We start from the raw sequence: 19,869 nt of genomic DNA, 5'->3' as shown, positions 1-19,869 counted from the left end.
CGCCCTTAATTTCCGGCCGGGGCGGCGCGGCGCGGCGCGGCGCGCGGCGGCGAAACGAGCGGAAACGAGACGTTGTATTTATGTTAAAACTTAAACGCTCGTCTTAAGCACCAGCCGAGTACAGAGGCCAAAGCGTCGCGTCGCCTTGCGGCTCTTCCGATCGGAATATTTCTGCGATGGAAACTTCCTTCGCGCGCCATGCCGGGAAATTTCCGGAATGACGTGGAAATTATTAGCAGACGTCGCGAACTGCGAATGCGAGACGCTAAAATGGAGTCTCCGCGTGCCCGGCTCTCTCCGATATTTTACCGCGTTTATCAGGGTTTGCTGGCTAATTTAGCTACACGTTAAATAAATCAGCGGGCGAGGGGAAATATAATTTTTCACCAAAATATAAACTCAAGCCCTTTAATTTCCCACTTATTTCGCGCATCTCCTCTTCTCCGATCAAGATTCGTAAAAGATTTTCTCAACGGACCATTGGGCGGATCTTGACACGCAAGGTGTGCCAAAAGGCCAAATATTTATGTCGACGACGAACTTCCGGTTAATACCTGTAAATTTTCCCGAGCATATTCTGAATGTAGCGCCGAGAAATATCGTTTCTTTCATGCGCTCTTATGCGCATTCAAGTTGCACCGAGGCTGCAAGCTCAGCTAAACCCTCAATTCTATCTCTCCTCATCTATTCATGGGACGGTCTCGCGTGACATTCTTTCCGTGAATTTTGCTTAGGCGCATCCTCTCTCTTCTCGCGTCTCCGTATTTCCGCTCGATTCAGACCCTATTTTAATCATCTTCTTATCTGTTAAGGAAGTTAAGTCTCCATTCGTTACTTTAAATACTCGCTCCTTTTCCCAACTGATTAATTACGTAGGTTTCCCCAATATCTATTTCGATGTATTGGCGCGGTCGGGTGAAAAATTCACGAATTTTTCGGGAAATTACTAACATGGGGCGCGTTGCATTCGCTGCAAAAGGGTGACAGCGCGTGACATTCTTTCCGTGAATTTTGCTTGGGCGCATCTTTGTATTTCCGCTCGATTCAGAATCTATTTTAATCATCTTCTTATCCGTTAAGGAAATTAAGTCACCATTTACTATTTTAAATACTCGTTCCTCTTCGCAGCTGATTAATCGCGGTTTCCACAGTATCTATTTCGAGTTGGCGTGGTCGGGCGAAAAATTCACGAATTTTCCGGGAAATAACTAACACGGGGCGCGTTGCGTCCGCTGCAAAAGGGTGACAGCGTGTCTAAGAAGGGGGCGGCTCGCCATTAATTAGCCTTGATACGCGCGATATTGACTCACCCCCCTTCCCTTCTCCGCCGGGGCAGGCGTTGTGCTCCGCCTAAATGAATGCAGGGTAGCGAGGGATGCAGCTGCCGCTGCGAGAAAAATGTGGCGTCGCGGAAATTTCCCGGCGCAGTTTTCCTTTTTATTTGCGCAAGTATAAATCGTCGTTGGTTCAAACCGCGCGCGTATATATTTTCGAGATATTCCTTTCGCCTGCCGTAAATAGAAATCTGCTAATTCATTATTGCCACAGTGGCGCATAATTTATTTCCCGTAATGTAATTAATACGCGCCGACGAATAAATTTGTATTCTTCTGTAGAAATAATGTTAGAGTGCTATTCTGTGGGAACAATGTTGAAAATAGACCGTTATTCTTGCTTTAAATAAAGCACGGTTTATGATAATCGGCATTATTCAGTTTGTCATATTTTACAACTGAGTGAATATAAATAACTTGACAAGCACTTCATCAAAGAGGATTTATAGAATAATTCCAAGATCCTGTTAAATATCCGAAAATCAGTAATGAATCTTGACTCATATGTATCTTTGTAAATGATACCGACATGTGTATAAGAGTTCTGCTGTTTGAATAATAAGTAGAATAGTTTCTGACCTCTCACTTTTGCATGCTAAGTAAATTTTGGAATTTTCATTAAAAGAACTTTAAAGGTAAAAGACAATTCTCGCAAATGTGAATAAGCGGACGTAATAAAAAAGAAAAAGATTTTTACCGCGAAAGAATTGTACTCTTCTGGAATGTTATTCTCTTTAATACAACGGCCGGAATTATTGGTTGAAATTATTAGAAACTCGAACTATTAAAAACAAAGCTAGATTTCAATGATTTGTGAATTTCCGCGGAATGAGCTTGGAATAAATTCTCTAGAAAAAAAATTATTAATTTTCGATTCCACTGTACTTAATTTTTTTTCTAATAAATATAAGGAATGCGAGGTAATAGGTCAATGTTGAAGGAAAATTCAGATTCAACATATAAAAGAGTACTAGCAAAAGTAACTATTCCTGTTATTCAAATAGCACATTTCCCGAGAGGTTTCCCTGCAATTTTTGAGCAAAGTCTCGAACTTCTTTCAAAATTGGAATTCACAAGTACGAAAAGTCTCTCAATTCCAATGAAGAAGATATGAAAATGCATCGTCGCTCGACAATGGAAACCGCGAATACGAAAAAATTAACAAAGATACACGCGCGCAAAAATAGAAATTCTGTATATGTCATGCTAAAATCAACGAGAAAATCACGAAATATTTCGTGCCTCGAATGCCTCGCTGTATTCAGAAACTGAAATGTATTATTACTATAAAAATTGTAACCTTTATATTGACGCTATTGTTGCCTTACTGAATGGAAGTGATTTAAAATATAGAGATACAAATCATGCACGTTTGCTCTGCAACCTCTATCTTGTATCTTTTCATAAACACACCAAATTAAAAGAGATATATAATTTCTAAAGTATGAATTATTATGGTATAAGTGAAAAAACTAGGTAGTAGTTTTAAAATATATAGAGGAAAGTTCCCTATTATGAGATGGGCTTCTAATGTAAGATAATAAAAAGGTTTTCAACGTCCAAATTCAATCAAATGTTTTTTCGCGACGATTACACGATCTAACAATGAATTTTCCACTAAACAGATTTTACTTCAAGATCAATAAATTCACGATGGAACCAACAGATAATGCTTGTTAATTTAACAGAAACCCCGCTATCTCGTATTAGGCCGTGTCTCATGACAGGGGATTTTCCTCTATGTATGAAATATTGAATTATAACCATTTTCTTGCTTTAATATTGTGCTAGAAATTAAAATTGGCGTGATAAAAGTCCGTGAATTTTTGTCTTGCTATACTGGTGATATAATTCATTTTTGTCACATACACTTTGTAAGTTTACCTTGTATGTATATTTGCTCAAACGCTAACACCTTCTTAAGTATTATATTAGAATTATAACTTTCAGTATTTTTATTCTTAATGTTTAATATAAACTTCTTAACTTTAAATTGTAGTATAGAAGCGCGATAGATCTCAGTCTGAGTGCCGCGGGCACTCTTTCCTCTCTTTCACTCTATTATGTTAAAATAAATTTCTTATTTTTTCCTCCTAAAAAGGATATTACTCGGGCAAACTTTCTGATTGAATTACTGAAACGTCGAAAGAAAAGGGAAAGATACAAACTGAGAAACACTCTACATCATCTGAAGTTGCGAAATCATATCTCGTATTGTTCCAAGTTATTTCGACGTCTGATAAAGCAAATTTACAATATTTATGAAATAATTTACGACGATGAAAATATAAGCCCGTTTCTTACGTCGCCCTCTCGCCCCCGGTTTCAAAATCAATCGGACTCGACGAAATCGATCGGACCGAACATATTTTCTGGAAACGATAAACGCATATTGCCTTTTCTACGCACACGTCGAGCAATCTTTTTTTTCTTAAAAATGTTCTATTCAATGTTTACTCCTATCCGATAGTAATGGAGGACATAAATCTCTCCTTTTGCAACAACTTCTTCCATAAATCTCGCACGAGAGTAACATTCCTCTTCCGTTTTTAGGCAACCATCGCCGAGTTCCGGCACGACCGGCACCTCGACGGTATCGTCGACGACCGGCGAGGGGGACTCGGCGCAGAGCATCGGTATGTACCCGGTGGGCGTCGCGACGTCGTCGGCCGTGACGACGTCGTCAGCCGTGACGACGGCGACGCCGGTGACGACGGCGTCGGCGACCGTGCCGCTGGCCACCTCCGGTGTCACCGCCGGAAGCGCCGCCGGCATCGCCCGGAGCGTTTCCGCGCCGAGCGCACCGCGGCCGGTCGTCCAGATCAGCAGCTCCTCGGCGAGCGCCTCGGCAGCGCAACGGCCGAGGCTCAGGAGAACTCAAAGCCGCACCGAGGCCATCCGGAAGTGAGTATAGTCGGCGGCGCAGTGTCGACAGAACGTTCTATTTTCCAAACATTTTCCAATTAATCTAGTCACTTTCTGAAAAGGATTGTTATGTCGCAACGTCAAAATGTGATGAATAAAAATTGCCGACACGAGAGCGATTCACACGGTGTAAAGTGTACGCCATTTAAAATATTGAATGCTATTTTTGGAGTTTTTTTTTGTCGTGGGTGCCGCAGTGAGACAAATTAGTTCACTGCCATTTATTGCGTTTATCAATCATGCAGAAAAATATGTCTCAACTTAGGATTCTATACTTCCGGTAACGTACATTTGAAATATAAAACGTGAGAATTAATCGCCGTCTCTCTTTCTGAAAACTTCTCTGTAAACTCTTTCGCATTACTCTCCGGATTTATTATTTTTCAAGTACGAGCGCTCACATTTCACTTAAAAATAGATAATTTATCTGACAATTCTGATAGGTGGAAGATCTCATAAAATGGAAATATACATTATGCGTTAATTTATTTTAAATAATAAAAGTAAAAATTGTGTGGGTTGTTATATAAAGATCCGTTTTCTACATTCATGACTTTTAAAGCACGAACATTCATTTAAGTTAAAAGAAAATTTATCTGACAATTCTGGTAGGTGAAAGATAGAAACGCGTCATTATGCATCTTGAATAATAAAAGTAAAAATTGTGTTGATTGGTATATAAATTATTCATACCAGGTTATTCTGATTTATTCCTCGAATAATATATATGTTAATTTGTTGTTCTAGAATCAATAAATAAATAGAAAAACACGCTGTTTTAACATATTGATTGCCGTGTCATATGTGTCATTCACATATGAATGACACTCCTTGTTTCCGAGAACGCCCTGTCGTTCATACACGAATGACACTCAATTTTGTAACAATAATATTTTAATCTAAAATGATATTTCACGGCAAAAAAGAGTAAATTGTGAAAGAAAACGTATTTGGTCTTTTGTGAAATTGAGTTCGTCTATAAATGACATGGCGATCAACATGTTAATCGGTGAGGACGACTTGAACTGTATTTAAGGTAACACAAACGTGAGTCCGACTGATGTGTAACGCCTCTCTAAATTTTGCAGCTACATTAGACGCGAGACAGCGCAGTTCTTCGGGGTCGACGAGGAATCGGAGGCCTCGGAGAAGCAGAGATGGCTGGATCGACGGCGACGCATGGCGTCGAGGAAGTACGGCGCGCTGGTACCGGAACACAGGCCTCCGGACCCGGACATCACCCGGGACGTACCGGACACGACCGAGACACCGGAAGTGAGTGCATTGTACCATGAGAATATACGTTCTAGGAGCGATTATGATCGTATGAGCGATCGTAATCGATGATAACTCGGGCGTTTGACTGCGTCAGCCGGACTGAATCGTGCCGGTAGAGCAAATTGAAAATTTTTATGCACTTTGGGCCGTTTGATGAAAACGCCTGAGTTGGGAATCTATTGACATTACGACATATGTCCCTGAATTGTTACTTCAAAGACTGTCCGTGTATTGTCTAATCGTATCTAAACTTAATTTGCGGAACGTAACTTAATAAATCATTCGTCGCCTCGGATTGTTATTAAACAGTTGTATCGGGTTAGAAGAAACGGCGATGTAAATGAAATAATTCTTTCATAAATTCGCTTTAATGATTTACCAAGGAAAATAGGGATTTTAGGAAATTGCGATAAAAAAAGACACATTTCTGAATATTCATAGGGTGTCACTCTCAGACGATGGCAGCAACCAGTACGAAGGAAAGATTCTGTAGCGAGAATGACGCTGTCGGGTCTTCATTACATCGTCGAGGTGAGTTATTGTCCCATTTCCAACTTTTCAGTCTTAATTGTGGTGAAATCTGCTTTAACAATTTTCTGCTTTTATACGGAATTATTATAAAGTCCTATTATTTCGAAATTATTTGTTACCGTGCTTCCGCGAAATATATTTGTCCAATTCATTATTCTGTTAATTGAGAAACGTATTTCTCAGAATTGTTAAACGTTGCGGACTTGTCTACTTAATTCTTGATATGATTAATTGGAAAATTTAATACACAAGTCGAGCGTATTTAGAATCTAAAATGTTAATTAATTCGAGCAGCCTGATTAGCCGGCTTCCCTCTGCGCAATTTTATCCTTGTCTCGTCGAGATTGCCCGGTCTCGATAAACATACGCGAGATAAACGTACATATGTACATAAGTCCAGAATAACATACATAAGTCCGCGGATGAATTTATTAGGATCACAGGCGAATCGCGCGACGTAATTAGCCGGCCGGGTGTAAACCGCCTTCGTTGAATTACATTACATTAACCCTAAAGTTTAGATTAGCCAAAGTAGAGTAATATTCCAGTCATAAAAGTGGAGCGACCCGCACGCCCGTCGCCCCATTACGTAACTTCGGTTTTAGTTTACGCCAGAAGGGCTTATTTCCGCTCGCGCCAACTTTGCGCTCCCGCCAAACTAAGACGAAATTTCACCTTCGAATTATTCAGGTGTTTCACCACTTGCGATTATTTCACAAATATTATGCTACACATGCTTGTTCGTGAAACAAAGTAGTCGAATAGATCTATAAAGTTAATACATTTGAATAATAAAATTCATAAGGTTGTGACGTGGAATCACAGTTCGAAGGTATAAAGGATATAAGAGCAAAGACAGGATGTTAGTGTCTAAATGACTTTAATTTTTTAATTTATTACGAGAAATTAACCTCAGCCAGGGTTTGAACCTGGACCTCCTTTCATTAGGCGGGCGTCTCGCCAATTCGACCACCGAGGTAATATTTATCGCGATAAACAGTCAAACGTTACTTCACGAACGTCACATGTTGTGACTGAAATCGAATTTATACATTTGAATTATTCCAATGCTCCTTTTGAATCGTTATGCAAGAGTGCGGTGGTACGAGAATTTTTATAAGGTGCAGTTAAGTTACATGAAAATTTAAGGAGAAAGCTGCAATTGCAAAATCAGAATCACCTATTTTCACGTCTGTTTTTCTCATCGCTCCAGAGCCAATTCAATAAATTTCATTTCATCTTTTTGTTATTCTGCTTCTCGTATAATTGGCTACATTTTGATCGGCGCTTTTCCCTAAATAAACTTTTTCCGAATATTAAGTATGATTTAAAAGTAATTAGTTTTGTGCAGCTTTGATCGCTCGTAGCTTTTGATAAATTGATAATTTTTTAAAAGCGAACGATTAAATCATAGTCCATCCATTACAGAATTTTAAAAAAATTTATAAAAATCGATTTTTAATGCCTGTCGAGAGAAAGGGGCATAAAGGTAAAAAAAAAGTGATTTTGCACGAGAGCGCTTCAAAGGTTTTGACAATATAGCGTTACAATTTCACATTCTTTGCAATAATCTATCTCCGTTTTCTTTGTCTACTTTAAATCAAGACTACAAATAGAAGCCGTACAAATACGTGGCGAATCGAATCAAAATTTGAAACAGGTTTTTTTCGTTCTTTCTTGATCCAACTATTCAGACAGGGAATTTAATCTTTTTTTGTGTTTTGACATATACAGAAATAATTTTGTATGGCTTAAAGTACGTAGAGGAAAATCTATTTTGCAAAAATAGAAAATCGACATTTCAGTCATTTTCGAGTGTATCCTCCTCTTCAGCGATATGACGTGTAATTTTTTTTTATATGCACTACAAGAGACACGATGCTGTTTTTGATATTTAAGTGATCCGAGTCGCGACATAGATTCAGGCGTTTTCGAAATTAAATAAAAATGTTTTGTAATATATAGACGAACAAAATTGATGGACAATTCATTGCGTTACAAAAAGCGAAAATAGTAAACTCCTTTACTCTCGTGCGGATATTTCGCTAACAGTGTGTCTCGCCAATTGTCCCGAAATACGTCCGGATTTATACTTTTTCGTCCTTTCGATCGGCCATTCGGATTCATCGACCTGCGGCCGCACGGGCGCGCATCGCGCAATGTATTCTCCTCCTGCGCGAATGGTCGGTCGGCCATATTTCAAAACTTACCACTTAACTCGAACCGGCCGGACAACGGACTGGAGCATGGAGCATCGCCGCAGGAGAGCGTGTCTCCCTTTCGTACACACGATGGCCCATTAAAATAATTCACGCGCGACCCAGAAAGCGAAGTCCGGGCCGCGAGTCCGAGTCGATTCCAAGTCGAACGGAAAATTCGCGGTCGCTCGCGATCATTCTTCTGCATTAAAAGGATAACCCTCAGCCATTTTTTTTTACCGACTCAGTCAAATATATTAGCCAACCTCATTCATTTGTAAAGTGATATTTTAAATTTCTTTTCTTTTTTTTTATATAAAGTCGACAGTTCCTGGTTTTGTCTTTGTGCGTACTTTAATCGTGTGGAAGAATTTGGAAATTTTACAAAGCCAATTTAAAATTTAGTTAGAACTACGAATTGAAAATTTCAAATACCAATACCTTTTTTTATTAGACTTCTGAACTGAGTGTTTTAAGTATGACAATGTTCTGCTACGCGGTCCGCAACTTATCATGGTATTATTTTGTGCATAAAAGCTAATGAAAAGAATTACAAGCGCAAAAACTATATTTGACTGTGTCGGTAAAAAAGACGGCTGAGGAAAACGCAGTCTGATTTGCCCGAATAGTGGAACACTTTCGATCTGTACGCATGAGTCTTATAATTTGTGTATTACACAACTGTTTTCATGAACTGACAGTTCTAGATGCAAAAGGTGCAGAGTCACTCTAGCATCCCCTTAAGACACTCCGAATGTCCCGAGTATCTTAAACTTTCATCGCGAATTTATTTTTGAAGCTCCCTGCGAGTTCGACGAGGCGATCCGCAATCATAATTTGACGAACGATCTCGCGCGTATGATGGAAATCGTGAAATTAGTTGTAATTACAAGCGACTGATAGCCAATAACAATAATTAATACGTATAAATACTTGCCAGGAAAGATTTAATTATCGTCACACAATTATTTAGAAAGCAATAGATAATTTTACGCGAACTAATTATCGTGAATTAAACGTAGACGTCGAGTACATTCCGATAATGCGAAAGAATCAATTAAATAAATACGATTCCGCGTGTGGTTTTTTTTTCAAAATTACTTTGCGCGCCGACTTTGTTTTAATTCCATTTTCGGCGATTAAATAGAAATAATAATACGGCTTGCACAATTAGAGGAAATTAGCTTGACAATTTTAAATTTCAGACGCACGTTATTATATCCTTCGCTTTTGAAACGTTTTCTTTTCTCTCGATTAATGCGAAATGTCATTATGATTTGTTAATGCGTTTTCCGTTGTTACGTAGATTACGTCGCGTATACTCGGCGTTTTAAACGGGCGGAACGAATCGCGCGATTTCCGCCGATAATTCCGCATTGTTCGGCGTCCGATTTTTCTCGACACCGCGGAATTATTACGCGAGGGCCGAGCACAAAGCGGCGAAAATGAGGTCCGAAAAACGATACGAATTAATTTTGCCCGCGATCCGTTCCGCGCGATCGAGTCGCAATTCCGCGATTTTCGCGCTTGTGCACCGGCAATAACGAAATTTATTAAGCGGAAATGCTGCCCGCGCTGCTTAAACCGTTTCGCAAACCCTCTTTTTAACAGTATAACTACAACAGTACAACATATAGCGTTGAACCTGGAACAAAAGCCGGGCCGCACACATTTCCATCACGCGCGCGCATATACGCACGATATTTCGAGACAGATTGCCTGATTTTTTACGTCGGCCGTTTACCTTTTTATCAATTGTATCCATTATTCCATTCTCTTTTCCTCTGCAATGGTAATTTTTAGGATTAAAATGATTAAACCTGACGTTAAAAAGTTAACGCGGTATTTTTCTCGCGTTCTTTGCTCGCGTTTTAGTTCCTTTGCTCCGGTCTAACATCCTGCCAAAAATGTCAGGCGTTATAATCGCCCCGGTGGAAAAGTTTGTAGTGCAAAAAGCGGCATCCCACTTTATATGCGTGCCGGAGTAAGCGGCTCGTCCGAAAAAACGCAGCTGCGGTGGACGCGCGTGCGCGCGCGCTACACGCTCTGATTAAAGTAACGCCGATCTTACTTAATAATAGAGTTTATTAGATTTCCGCTAATAAATGGCGCCGCTGTCTCCTTATTACGTCGCGCTGCGCGTTCGCACGCGCACTCGGACGATGTAAATTTTAATAAAAACTCGCGTGTAACGCGTGCACCGCGCCGCCCGCCGCCATTAATTACGTCCCTTCAGCGGGACGCATAAAGGGCGAGTAAAGCGAGTTACGAGGGTAATCTACTCCCTTCGTTACGCCGCCTAAGATTTAAAACACTTCGTTACGCGCAACGGATGCGACGCATGCTTCTCTCTCTCTCTTTTTCTCTTTCTCTCTTGTATTCTATCTCTTTTTTAATTTTGCGGAAATGGCGAATTGCGAGCATTTGCCGCATTCATGCGAGAAGTAAATAAGGAAATCCTACTTCTTTTCTCTCAAAAGGACAAGAGTCTCCAAGTGATTTATCTTATTCTTGATTCTGAAGATTCAGTCACGCAGTTTGTGCAAGTTTTCTTCTCAGTTTTCGCAAGAAACGCTTGGCGAATCCGAAAGATTCCTGAAAATAAAGCTCTGCAGAAGTTAAGTATGTGAGAATATAATTACGCAATAATCTTCGGCTGAATAAACTCTTCTAACAATGAGAGTGAAAGCAACCCCTTCAAAGGAAAGGACTTTCCACTGATTTTTATTGAAAAATATCATTAGAAACTATAAAAGTTTACGGGTTTTTAAGACCTACATTAATATAGTAAGAGATTTTAAACAACTCTTGTTTTAAAATGCGTTTCTCCTCTTAATCCAGGAAAATTGTATCGTTCGATAATAACCAAATGTAAAATGTTTCACAAGCCCTTTATAATATTGTGTACGAATTGGAGATTATACTTTTTTGAAACGTAAAATAAATCTTTATTGTCCAGAAACATATTAACGTATGTTCGAAAAACACAATAAACAATGGATATTCATCATAAATAAAAAATAATGTTAAAATTTATTTAATTTAATATCTGCCATTGCACAGCATAAATAATGTGATATAATATAGCGTTCTGCAAAATTAGCATATGGGATAATTTCCATAGCGTGCAAATATTTATACCGTGGGCATCTTTTATGCAAGTGTCATAAAACCGATTAAGAAAATAGCAGAAGGAGCATAAATTTTTAAAAATATTTTATGAAAAAACATGAATTTTTATGCATTTAATACTCTTCCGATATCTCTTGCAGTTTCTGAGATACAATATGGAGAGTTTCTTTGAAGGGACATTTTTGCCCTTAGAACCGTTTATCAGAAACAGAAAATTGCTCTGTAATTACAGTTATATTTTGTTTCTGCAATGTTTCACATTTTTAGGAATTTTTGAATGGTCGGATCTTCCTCTCACGATAACACTTTCAAAGAAAATCGAGCATGTGAAAGTTCATCGATGTCATCTCAGTAAATTTTAGTATTTAGGCCTGGTAGAAACATCGAGGGGGGGGGGGAGAGTCGATGTACTAACTGAAATCGTTTTGAAGTTGCAACTGCGCGGCCGCATCCGCCGACGTAGTCGTTAATGCCGGATTATGCAGATCTGCGTTTAATTATATGCTCGCAAAATGATGGATTTTCCAGTGAATGCTCATTACGCGTTTGCCATCATCGTTGATCGATATTAATGGCGAGCCAATAATGTAATCTAATAATGACCTCGGTACGAATTAATCAGGTCTCGAATTATTGCCGATCGTTATCGTCAAATCGGATCCTTCCGGCAAGAGGTAATTTTCTTCGTCTTCTTTTCAACGACTTTCAACGACGACTTCAGGCAGTCGTGTCATTCCATTCGGGATTTAATTTAACTTTATTAAATAAAAAAGTTCTTTCAATTTCGTGTAATTGGCTTTGCTACGGTATCGTATTGACTTTAGGAACTGAAAACAGAAACAGAATCTAGCTTTAATTATTAAAACCTGACCTGACGAGTCGCATCCTTTTTATGCTGAATGAAGAAAGTACTGTAAAATTAAGATATGCGCCGAATTTCTCTTCTAACGCAATGCCGATATCTTATATTTTTATTCGGCAAAGAATTTACATCGCAAATTGAGATATTTAACATAGGCGAAGTATGTGAACGCGAGATATGTGTTTTCTCTCGGTATAATGGCGGACCCGTTAAAGCGGAAAAATTCCGGAAGCGGGACTGCGCCTCTGTGAAATCCGACGGAATTTAATTTCGTGCACGGCTTGCGGGAATTAACATTCACCCTGTTTATTGCTTCGTATCGAGCCCTACCGATCGGATTTTATACTGTCGCGGCACGGTTCTCGGCCGTTAATCGCATCGTCCACGCAATTGAACGGTGTATTTTGAAAAATGCGCCAGGCCGGTTTGGAAAATTGAAAGTCCTCGATCTTTTCCACTATCGTTTCGCTGCGATCGATTAAAAAAAAAGCATTTCCCTGTAAAAAGACTCCGCGGTAGTCTCTGAAACCGTCCATTACATTATTCAGCTTCTTTGAAGGTTTCGGGACGCTGTTGAAATTTTTATTTACAGCACATGTTACGTATATTTCATACTCGCGCGCGTGTACTAGCTTCGCTTACACTTGGCGCGAGACACTACCGTGTCTCGTGATAACGCTAAAACGTAAAAATTACGACAGATCGTTATCTTTTTTTAGGGGGAGGGGATTTGAAAAAGTTAGTTTCAAATTTATAGAAGAATCCGAAATCTTACCCTCGGAAAGAATTTTTGTTACCGAGACAAAAAATATTCTTGACGCATTTACATTTCTCACAATCTCCTTCAAGTTAAAAATAAGACAATATAAAAATAAAATCAATAATTTTTATTCTCCTCTATCGAATTAAAAAAGATTGACTTACTATATTAAGACAAGAGTAAATTTAAAAAAATATACGTATAAATATAAGTTTATATATTCTTGCGTTTAGAGAATACATTTTCCCTCCATCTTACAACGCATGAGGTTGGCACCACGACATTCGACAAAAGACGATACATACTTTTCATTTTTCGTCATTTTTCGTCATACTTTTCATCTCACGTCATTTTCGTTTATCGATTTGAATACGTGAACTTGCTGACGATAATAACTCCACCCGTAAGAAAACTGCGTTATGTCCGAAAAGAAACCGGCGCGCAGGACAAAGGTGGAAAGAAACGGTATATAAATTCACATTTTAATAAATTACAAGTATGGGCTACCTACATCTTGCCTTAGACCCGCATTAGCCGTTTTCTATATGTTGTCTACTATCATTTTATTCTAGATTTTGGAATTTTTCATTTAAGATTAAAATATTCCTTTCTATATAATAAATATGATTGGCGCTATATCGATTCTATTTTATGATACATTGAAGTGTAACAGCATTGGATCCGGCAATTTTTTCTGCGAGTGTAGTTGCGACACCGTGTACATTCGCTCGACAATACGCGTAGATTTGCTTGACAAAGACATCGTCTCGTTAGCCGGAGAAACAGTATCGGCAGAAGTTGCGAACTTAAACTGCCGTTTAATGCGGCAAGTTTTACGAAGTTCCGAAGGGAAGTGCATGGTCAGACACGGTGGCTGCCGACTGGTTTGCACTTACTACTGACTGGTAGCAGCCAGCGAGTGGACGACCGGTCGGTCGGACGCGGCGCGTGAGCCTGCTTTCGACAGCTCTGACAGTTTATTAGCGGTATCGAGAACCGTAACTGGGATGTAGCGCAGTTAGCGATCGCCATGAAACTTTGAACGTCGATTTCTAACGCTTTGCCTCCCCGAACCTTGCCGTAAGACAGCTCGCGTGCCCCGCATTCCCCCCCCCCCCCCGTTTGAATCTCACGACGTTTAAGGAGGCGGAACTTGTTAACTGTGAAACCGAGGATGTCGATGGATTACTTCGTCTCTTCGACAGAGGCGCCTGTCGATCGAATTATCTTCTTTTTTTTGTCGCTGTCGTCTCATCTCTTCACTGTCGGTGTTAAATTTGACTCGATGAGTGGTCGCGACTGTTCTTACTCAATACGTTGTTGCTTTCAACTACCATATGCAATCAAGTTTATTATTTTAATGCAAATTGCAGTTGAAGAAACAACGTCCTTTATTCAACCTATTTTACGGTTTCTTTTAACTTCACCGTTGAATGAAATTACTGTAAGACTCGTGGAGCCAAAGTTGACACTACAGGTTTAACAGTCTAGAAGCTATTTAGTCTCCACTCGCGAGAAACTTTCCCGCGGACTTTGTCCCCGATGCGAGCGAAAGCGCAGACAAATTGATACTTTCTGCGATAGTGTCCAATTCTCCGAGGCCCGGTTTCACCAACGTCGTTTGACTTTAAGCTCAGCTTAATTCTCTCTTCGTCTCCCTCCAACTGTTACTTTAGAAAGAGGCAAACATGAATTAAACTAGAATTAAAGTTAAGCGACGTTTGGTGAAACCGGGCCTACGGACAACAATTTCGCCTGCTTAATCGAAGCACCCGTCGTGTTCCCAGTCGTTGACGAGGCAGCGTCCACGCGAGCGCTCGGAGTCACGCCCGGAGTCGCGCAGCTTCCCGCCGAGCACGATCACGTATCTGTCGAGGAGCACAGACCTCGACAGTGGCCAGGACGAGGACGAGTCCTTCTTCGAGAGGCCTCCGCCGCCGCCGCCGCCCCTTCCGCCTCCGCCGTCGTCACAACAGTCGCAGACGCAAATCGACCAGGCCTCCAGCGGACTGGTCAAGGACGAAGAGGTCGCCGCGAAAATAGCGGATATTCTCGACACCACACAGGATCGCGAGGAGATCAGTATCGAGCTGGTTGGGTAGGTTTCGTGAAATCGTGGAGTTCCGCACTGGCAAAAAGACTTTTTTAAACTAAGTAAATGGATTTACTTAAAATTATTTTTTACCGAAGTAAATATTTAAATAAAAATATCAAATTTCAAGTAAATCTGTGTGTTATATTGAGTAAATGAATTTGAATCATTGCATTTTCTACACTGAAAAAAATTTCTGGTTGAATATGGACGAATCAGATAATTCCTTTAAGATTTACCAGAATTCCTTTAGGATTTACCATAATTCCTGTAATCCTACAGAAATTCTGGTAAATCCTAAAGGAATTCTGGTAAATCCTAAAGGAATTATCCTGTAATCCTACAGAAATTCTGGTAAATCCTAAAGGAATTCTGGTAAATCCTAAAGGAATTATCTGATTCGTCCATATTCAACCAGAAATTTTTTTCAGTGTACATTCAAATAAATGTTTAGTGGAAAATTGATTGTTGGATCGTGTGATCGTTGCGAAAAAAGATTTGCCATTGAATTTGGACGTTGAAAACGTGCTATCTCATAACGGAGGACTTTCCTCTATATTTTCGTTAATCTTGCCGGACACCGAGACACTGGGTGGTTTCCTCTCTGCAGGTTCACGCAATCAAAGGATGACAGGACGACGGTCGACGGACAAGTCAGACGACCCCGTTCGATCACGAGGGACCACTATATTTCCAGGTGAGAGTTCTTTTTTCGAATTTTTAACCAAGCTCTTTGATAGAAGGCTAAATATCGCAGTCCTAAAGTATCGAGCTATTGTAAACTGAAATTTCCATCCTTACGTGAAAATAGAAATCAAGTAACTACAGTTCCTAAAGGCAATAAATAACGTTTTACATTAATAGTGCGAGGAGCAACTCGAATACCATCTTTCCTAATGGTCAATTTAATAAATCGAACCTGGTCTCTCCCATAAATGTGCTTTATCTCGGGGAAATGAATCAAAGATGGATGCGTGTGAACGAAATGAAAAACAGGATCCTGTTGCGTATCTTCGCGCTTCGAAGTGAATTTACAAAAGCTCCCGCGCCTTTGAATTCCCACAATCCGAGAGCTATCGATACTTGAACGTTGCGGGTGCCACGTGCGATTTAAACGATCGCAAAAACCCGCCTCGCGCGCGAACAAAAGCAAAGTAGACTTGTCGTTGGCCGACGAACGCGCGAACGTGTATGTACAACGAGCAAGAAATTACAGAAAAACAAGTTGGAGCAGGTCGAAGTACGACGCGCCTCCGGCGGAGAGTACGAGGGTGCCGCAAGAGGAGGGGGTGACTCTTCGCAGCCGGGAGATAGCCGGGGCCACGAGGATCTCCCGCAGCACGATCGACCGTGTCTTCGACAACAGCAATCGGCGACGATACGGGATGGGCATTGTCGGTCGCTTCTTCGGGTACATTCACATTTTATTCCTTATTGCGAAGCCTCTGAAATTGCATTCCTGCGAGAGCTAGGCTGTCTCTTAATTGGAAACCAATTAACTGATTGATGCGAAGCCTTCGGTAAAAGGGGCTCCAGGTCCGTGTAATTTTCATAACGTACAGAAGGTCTTAGGCGGAATATTCGAAATGAACTCTTTACCAATTAATCTCTTTACCAATTAATCCACCGCACACCTTATTGTCTAAGCTCAATTAAAATGTCGCTGTTATAATTTTTATACGTGTTATAAATGTTACATTTCATGCATGTTGTTTATGTTATATATATATATAATTTATATATTCAAAGAAAATATACACCCCATATTTTTGTATCTCAAAGACTGCAAGAGATACCGGAAAAGTATGAGATGTATAAAAATTCATGTGTTTTTTCATGTTTATCATAAAATATAAGAAAATTTATTAATGTTATATTTTATATATGTTATTTATGTTATACGTATAATTGATATATTTTTACGCATATTGTGCGCATGTTATTTCATGCAGTATTAGGCTAATCCCGGTCCCAGCTAGAAATGATTAATTGAATCGATGCCGACTAATCACTTCTGGCTGGGATATATTCGCAGTAAAATTTATTATTGGGACATGTCGCGTATTGCGGACACCATTATTGTAGAGAAAGCGTTTTGTCTATTGACAAAATCGAGATTATGGCAGACAAAACACACTAAAGGGAATATTAAAATGAACTAATTAATCCCCACCACGACCCTTTTCTTCTAAACTAAATTAAATGTCACCATTATGATACCTATATATTATTATACATGTAATTAGTATATTTTTACCTACACACGTATATTATTTCACGCAATATCATATTAATATTGTTCCAGTCGGAAATAATTAATTCAATCGACGTCGAGTAATCATTTCTGGTTGGGATATATTCGCGGTAAAATTTATTATCGGAACGCATATCGCGTATTGCGGCCATCATTATTGTTGAGAAAGCATTGTTGTCCATTAACAAAATCGAGATTATGGCAAACGAAATGTACTAAAGGAAGAGAGATTGAGAGAGAGAGCTCGATGAGTTATTGAAGTTTCTCCATTTTGCTCGTTATTTCAGGCGATCTTTTCGGAAAAGCGTCGCGCACAAGCCGGACATAAGGAAGCAGTTGGACAATTTCGAGGATCACCGACCGTATTTCACGTACTGGATCACTACTGTGCAAGTATTGATTCTGATAATATCGTTGGCCTGTTACGGATTCGGTCCTGTCGGGATGGACATCAACCATCGATCGGGAACGGTGAGCAGATAGAAATCACACACTACTTATCGGCGACAGCCATTCACGATTGTCCACTCCTTAAGTACCTCCCTTGGGATTTCGTCAAGTTTATTGAGAAACTAATCTCGCTGAGAATAAATTCGTTGCGCGCACGGCTGAAGACGAAACTTTCTTTCTACGCCGGATCGAAGCGCAAATTATGTTGAGTCCAATATCAATCCTCGTTTGGAGTAACAAGAAGTGAACGATCACTTGTAGCTTAAGCTGCAACTTACAACGATGTTTACGACAAAGTTTTGTCTCCTCTTAAATATGTACTGACACTTGCGCTTGTTCAGCATTTCGAGTTTTATTTAAGTGCTTAGTCGTCGTTTTGTTGAGTGAAACGTGAAAGGACGATTAGGGATTCTCAGGAAGGGTCCAGCACAATGATGAGAAAAATGTGGATTGAATTGTGTCCAGGTTCTCGTGACGAGTCTGTCGTTGCAACAAGTCGACTACCGGGAACCCGCGAACTTCTGGCTGGGCCCTAGAGCCGCGGATCTGATTCACCTCGGCGCCAAGTTCGCGCCGTGTATGCGTCGGGACATCAAGATCCTGAAGGAGATCGACGTGTGGCGGGAAAGAGAACGGGATACTGCCTGCTGCATCAGGAATGACGATTCCGGCTGCGTTCAGTCCAGCAAAGCAGATTGTTCCGTAAGTTTCGCGATTATCTCGAGACAGCACTTGTAACGTGCCGTTGGCCCTTCACGATCGTGTATGTTCATGATAATAAAATTTTCTTCCATGCGCGCCCAACAGGTCCCGGGACTGAGATCCAATGCTATGGTAAATTATCGTAATTTTTACTTGGATTCTGTAGCCACCCCGTCCTGCCCGAAAGCACTTTGAGGAAAGAAAGAGAATGCTCTTAATTTACTGCATATTATAAGCGTCGTAGTCTTTTATTATTTAATTGAAACTTTCCTGATATAAACACAAACGCTTACTCCTGTTATTTCCGTCAATGTCCGAACCTAATTTATCTCAATTTAATGAAAGAGATAGAGGTGTCAATTTTCGTTATATAATCTATTTTTTGCGCATCCTGTTATTAATTTAGTTAACTGTTAATTTATGCATGTTTCAATCTGGGAGAGATTGGAAAATATCCGATGGTATTTTAAAGTCTCAAAATCATCCCTCGCTCACAATGATATCAACTACTGATTATGCTGAATCTCTCGCAGAATACAATATCGACCTGGAAGAAGTGGGGTCCCGGAGGAAACGGAGACAGCCCCGGCGGTCGCATCAGTGGGTCAGTTTGCGGACTGGACCCGAAGTTCTGCGACGCCCCGGCGAGCATCGCACCTTACGAGTGGCCGGACGACATCACCAAGTGGCCAATCTGCCGGAAAACCAATCCCTTCAGCCAACATTTCAGGTGAGTTTCACCTCTCGGGTTTAGCCACGAGTTCTCTAAGGCGCAAATGAACAGAATAACCGCTGCGCGGAAAAACAGGGCCGTTTGCGGAAACGAGCTCGTAAAAATAAAGCCACGAGGATTAAAGTAGTTGTAGAAAAAGGCAAACATCGACAAATTCTTGACAGTAAAAACGGGGGTCAACGGGCCAACTTTCCCGTCGGCCGTTACAAGGATAAGATGGCGGAGCACATGGTGTGCGAGGTGATCGGCCATCCGTGTTGCATCGGGATTCACGGGATGTGTCGGATCACCACGAAGGAGTACTGTGATTTCGTCCACGGTTATTTTCACGAGGAGGCCTCCCTGTGCTCCCAGGTGGAGTGTCTGCACGACGTCTGCGGGATGATACCGTTCCTGCATCCGGAGTGGCCGGACCAGTTCTACAGGCTGTTTACCACCATCTTTCTTCATGCCGGGTAACAGTTCACGACAAATACATATCGATTTTTCAAATTTGTCTTGAAGAAGCACATTTATTTGATATTATAAAATTTACGCGCGATTTATCTTACCGGGTCAGTTAAAAAGAAACAAGTTTTTAGAGCAGTTCATTTTAATAAATTAATTCCAATTGACACA

At 40.4% G+C, this 19,869-nt stretch overlaps 1 protein-coding gene across 1 annotated transcript in view; it reads left to right on the top strand.

The window, feature by feature from the left end:
• The window catches only part of LOC105566139 (inactive rhomboid protein 1), a 58,855-nt gene that overhangs the window by 34,865 nt on the left and 4,121 nt on the right, over positions 1 to 19,869 (top strand). The window contains exons 6-15 of the mRNA XM_012019910.1: positions 3,888 to 4,238; positions 5,348 to 5,534; positions 5,979 to 6,068; positions 14,808 to 15,118; positions 15,723 to 15,809; positions 16,329 to 16,523; positions 17,654 to 17,837; positions 18,282 to 18,518; positions 19,052 to 19,248; positions 19,416 to 19,706. Of these exons, the coding sequence (XP_011875300.1) occupies positions 3,888 to 4,238; positions 5,348 to 5,534; positions 5,979 to 6,068; positions 14,808 to 15,118; positions 15,723 to 15,809; positions 16,329 to 16,523; positions 17,654 to 17,837; positions 18,282 to 18,518; positions 19,052 to 19,248; positions 19,416 to 19,706 (2,130 nt within the window). The remainder of the gene's footprint in view (positions 1 to 3,887; positions 4,239 to 5,347; positions 5,535 to 5,978; positions 6,069 to 14,807; positions 15,119 to 15,722; positions 15,810 to 16,328; positions 16,524 to 17,653; positions 17,838 to 18,281; positions 18,519 to 19,051; positions 19,249 to 19,415; positions 19,707 to 19,869) is intronic.

Source organism: Vollenhovia emeryi, unplaced genomic scaffold (genome assembly GCF_000949405.1).
Source record: "Vollenhovia emeryi isolate VEMERY1.0 unplaced genomic scaffold, V.emery_V1.0 DF939147.1, whole genome shotgun sequence".
Classification (NCBI taxonomy): Eukaryota; Metazoa; Arthropoda; class Insecta; order Hymenoptera; family Formicidae; genus Vollenhovia; species Vollenhovia emeryi.
Note: the sequence above shows the minus strand (reverse complement) of the source record. Positions and strands in the feature narration are given on the sequence as shown.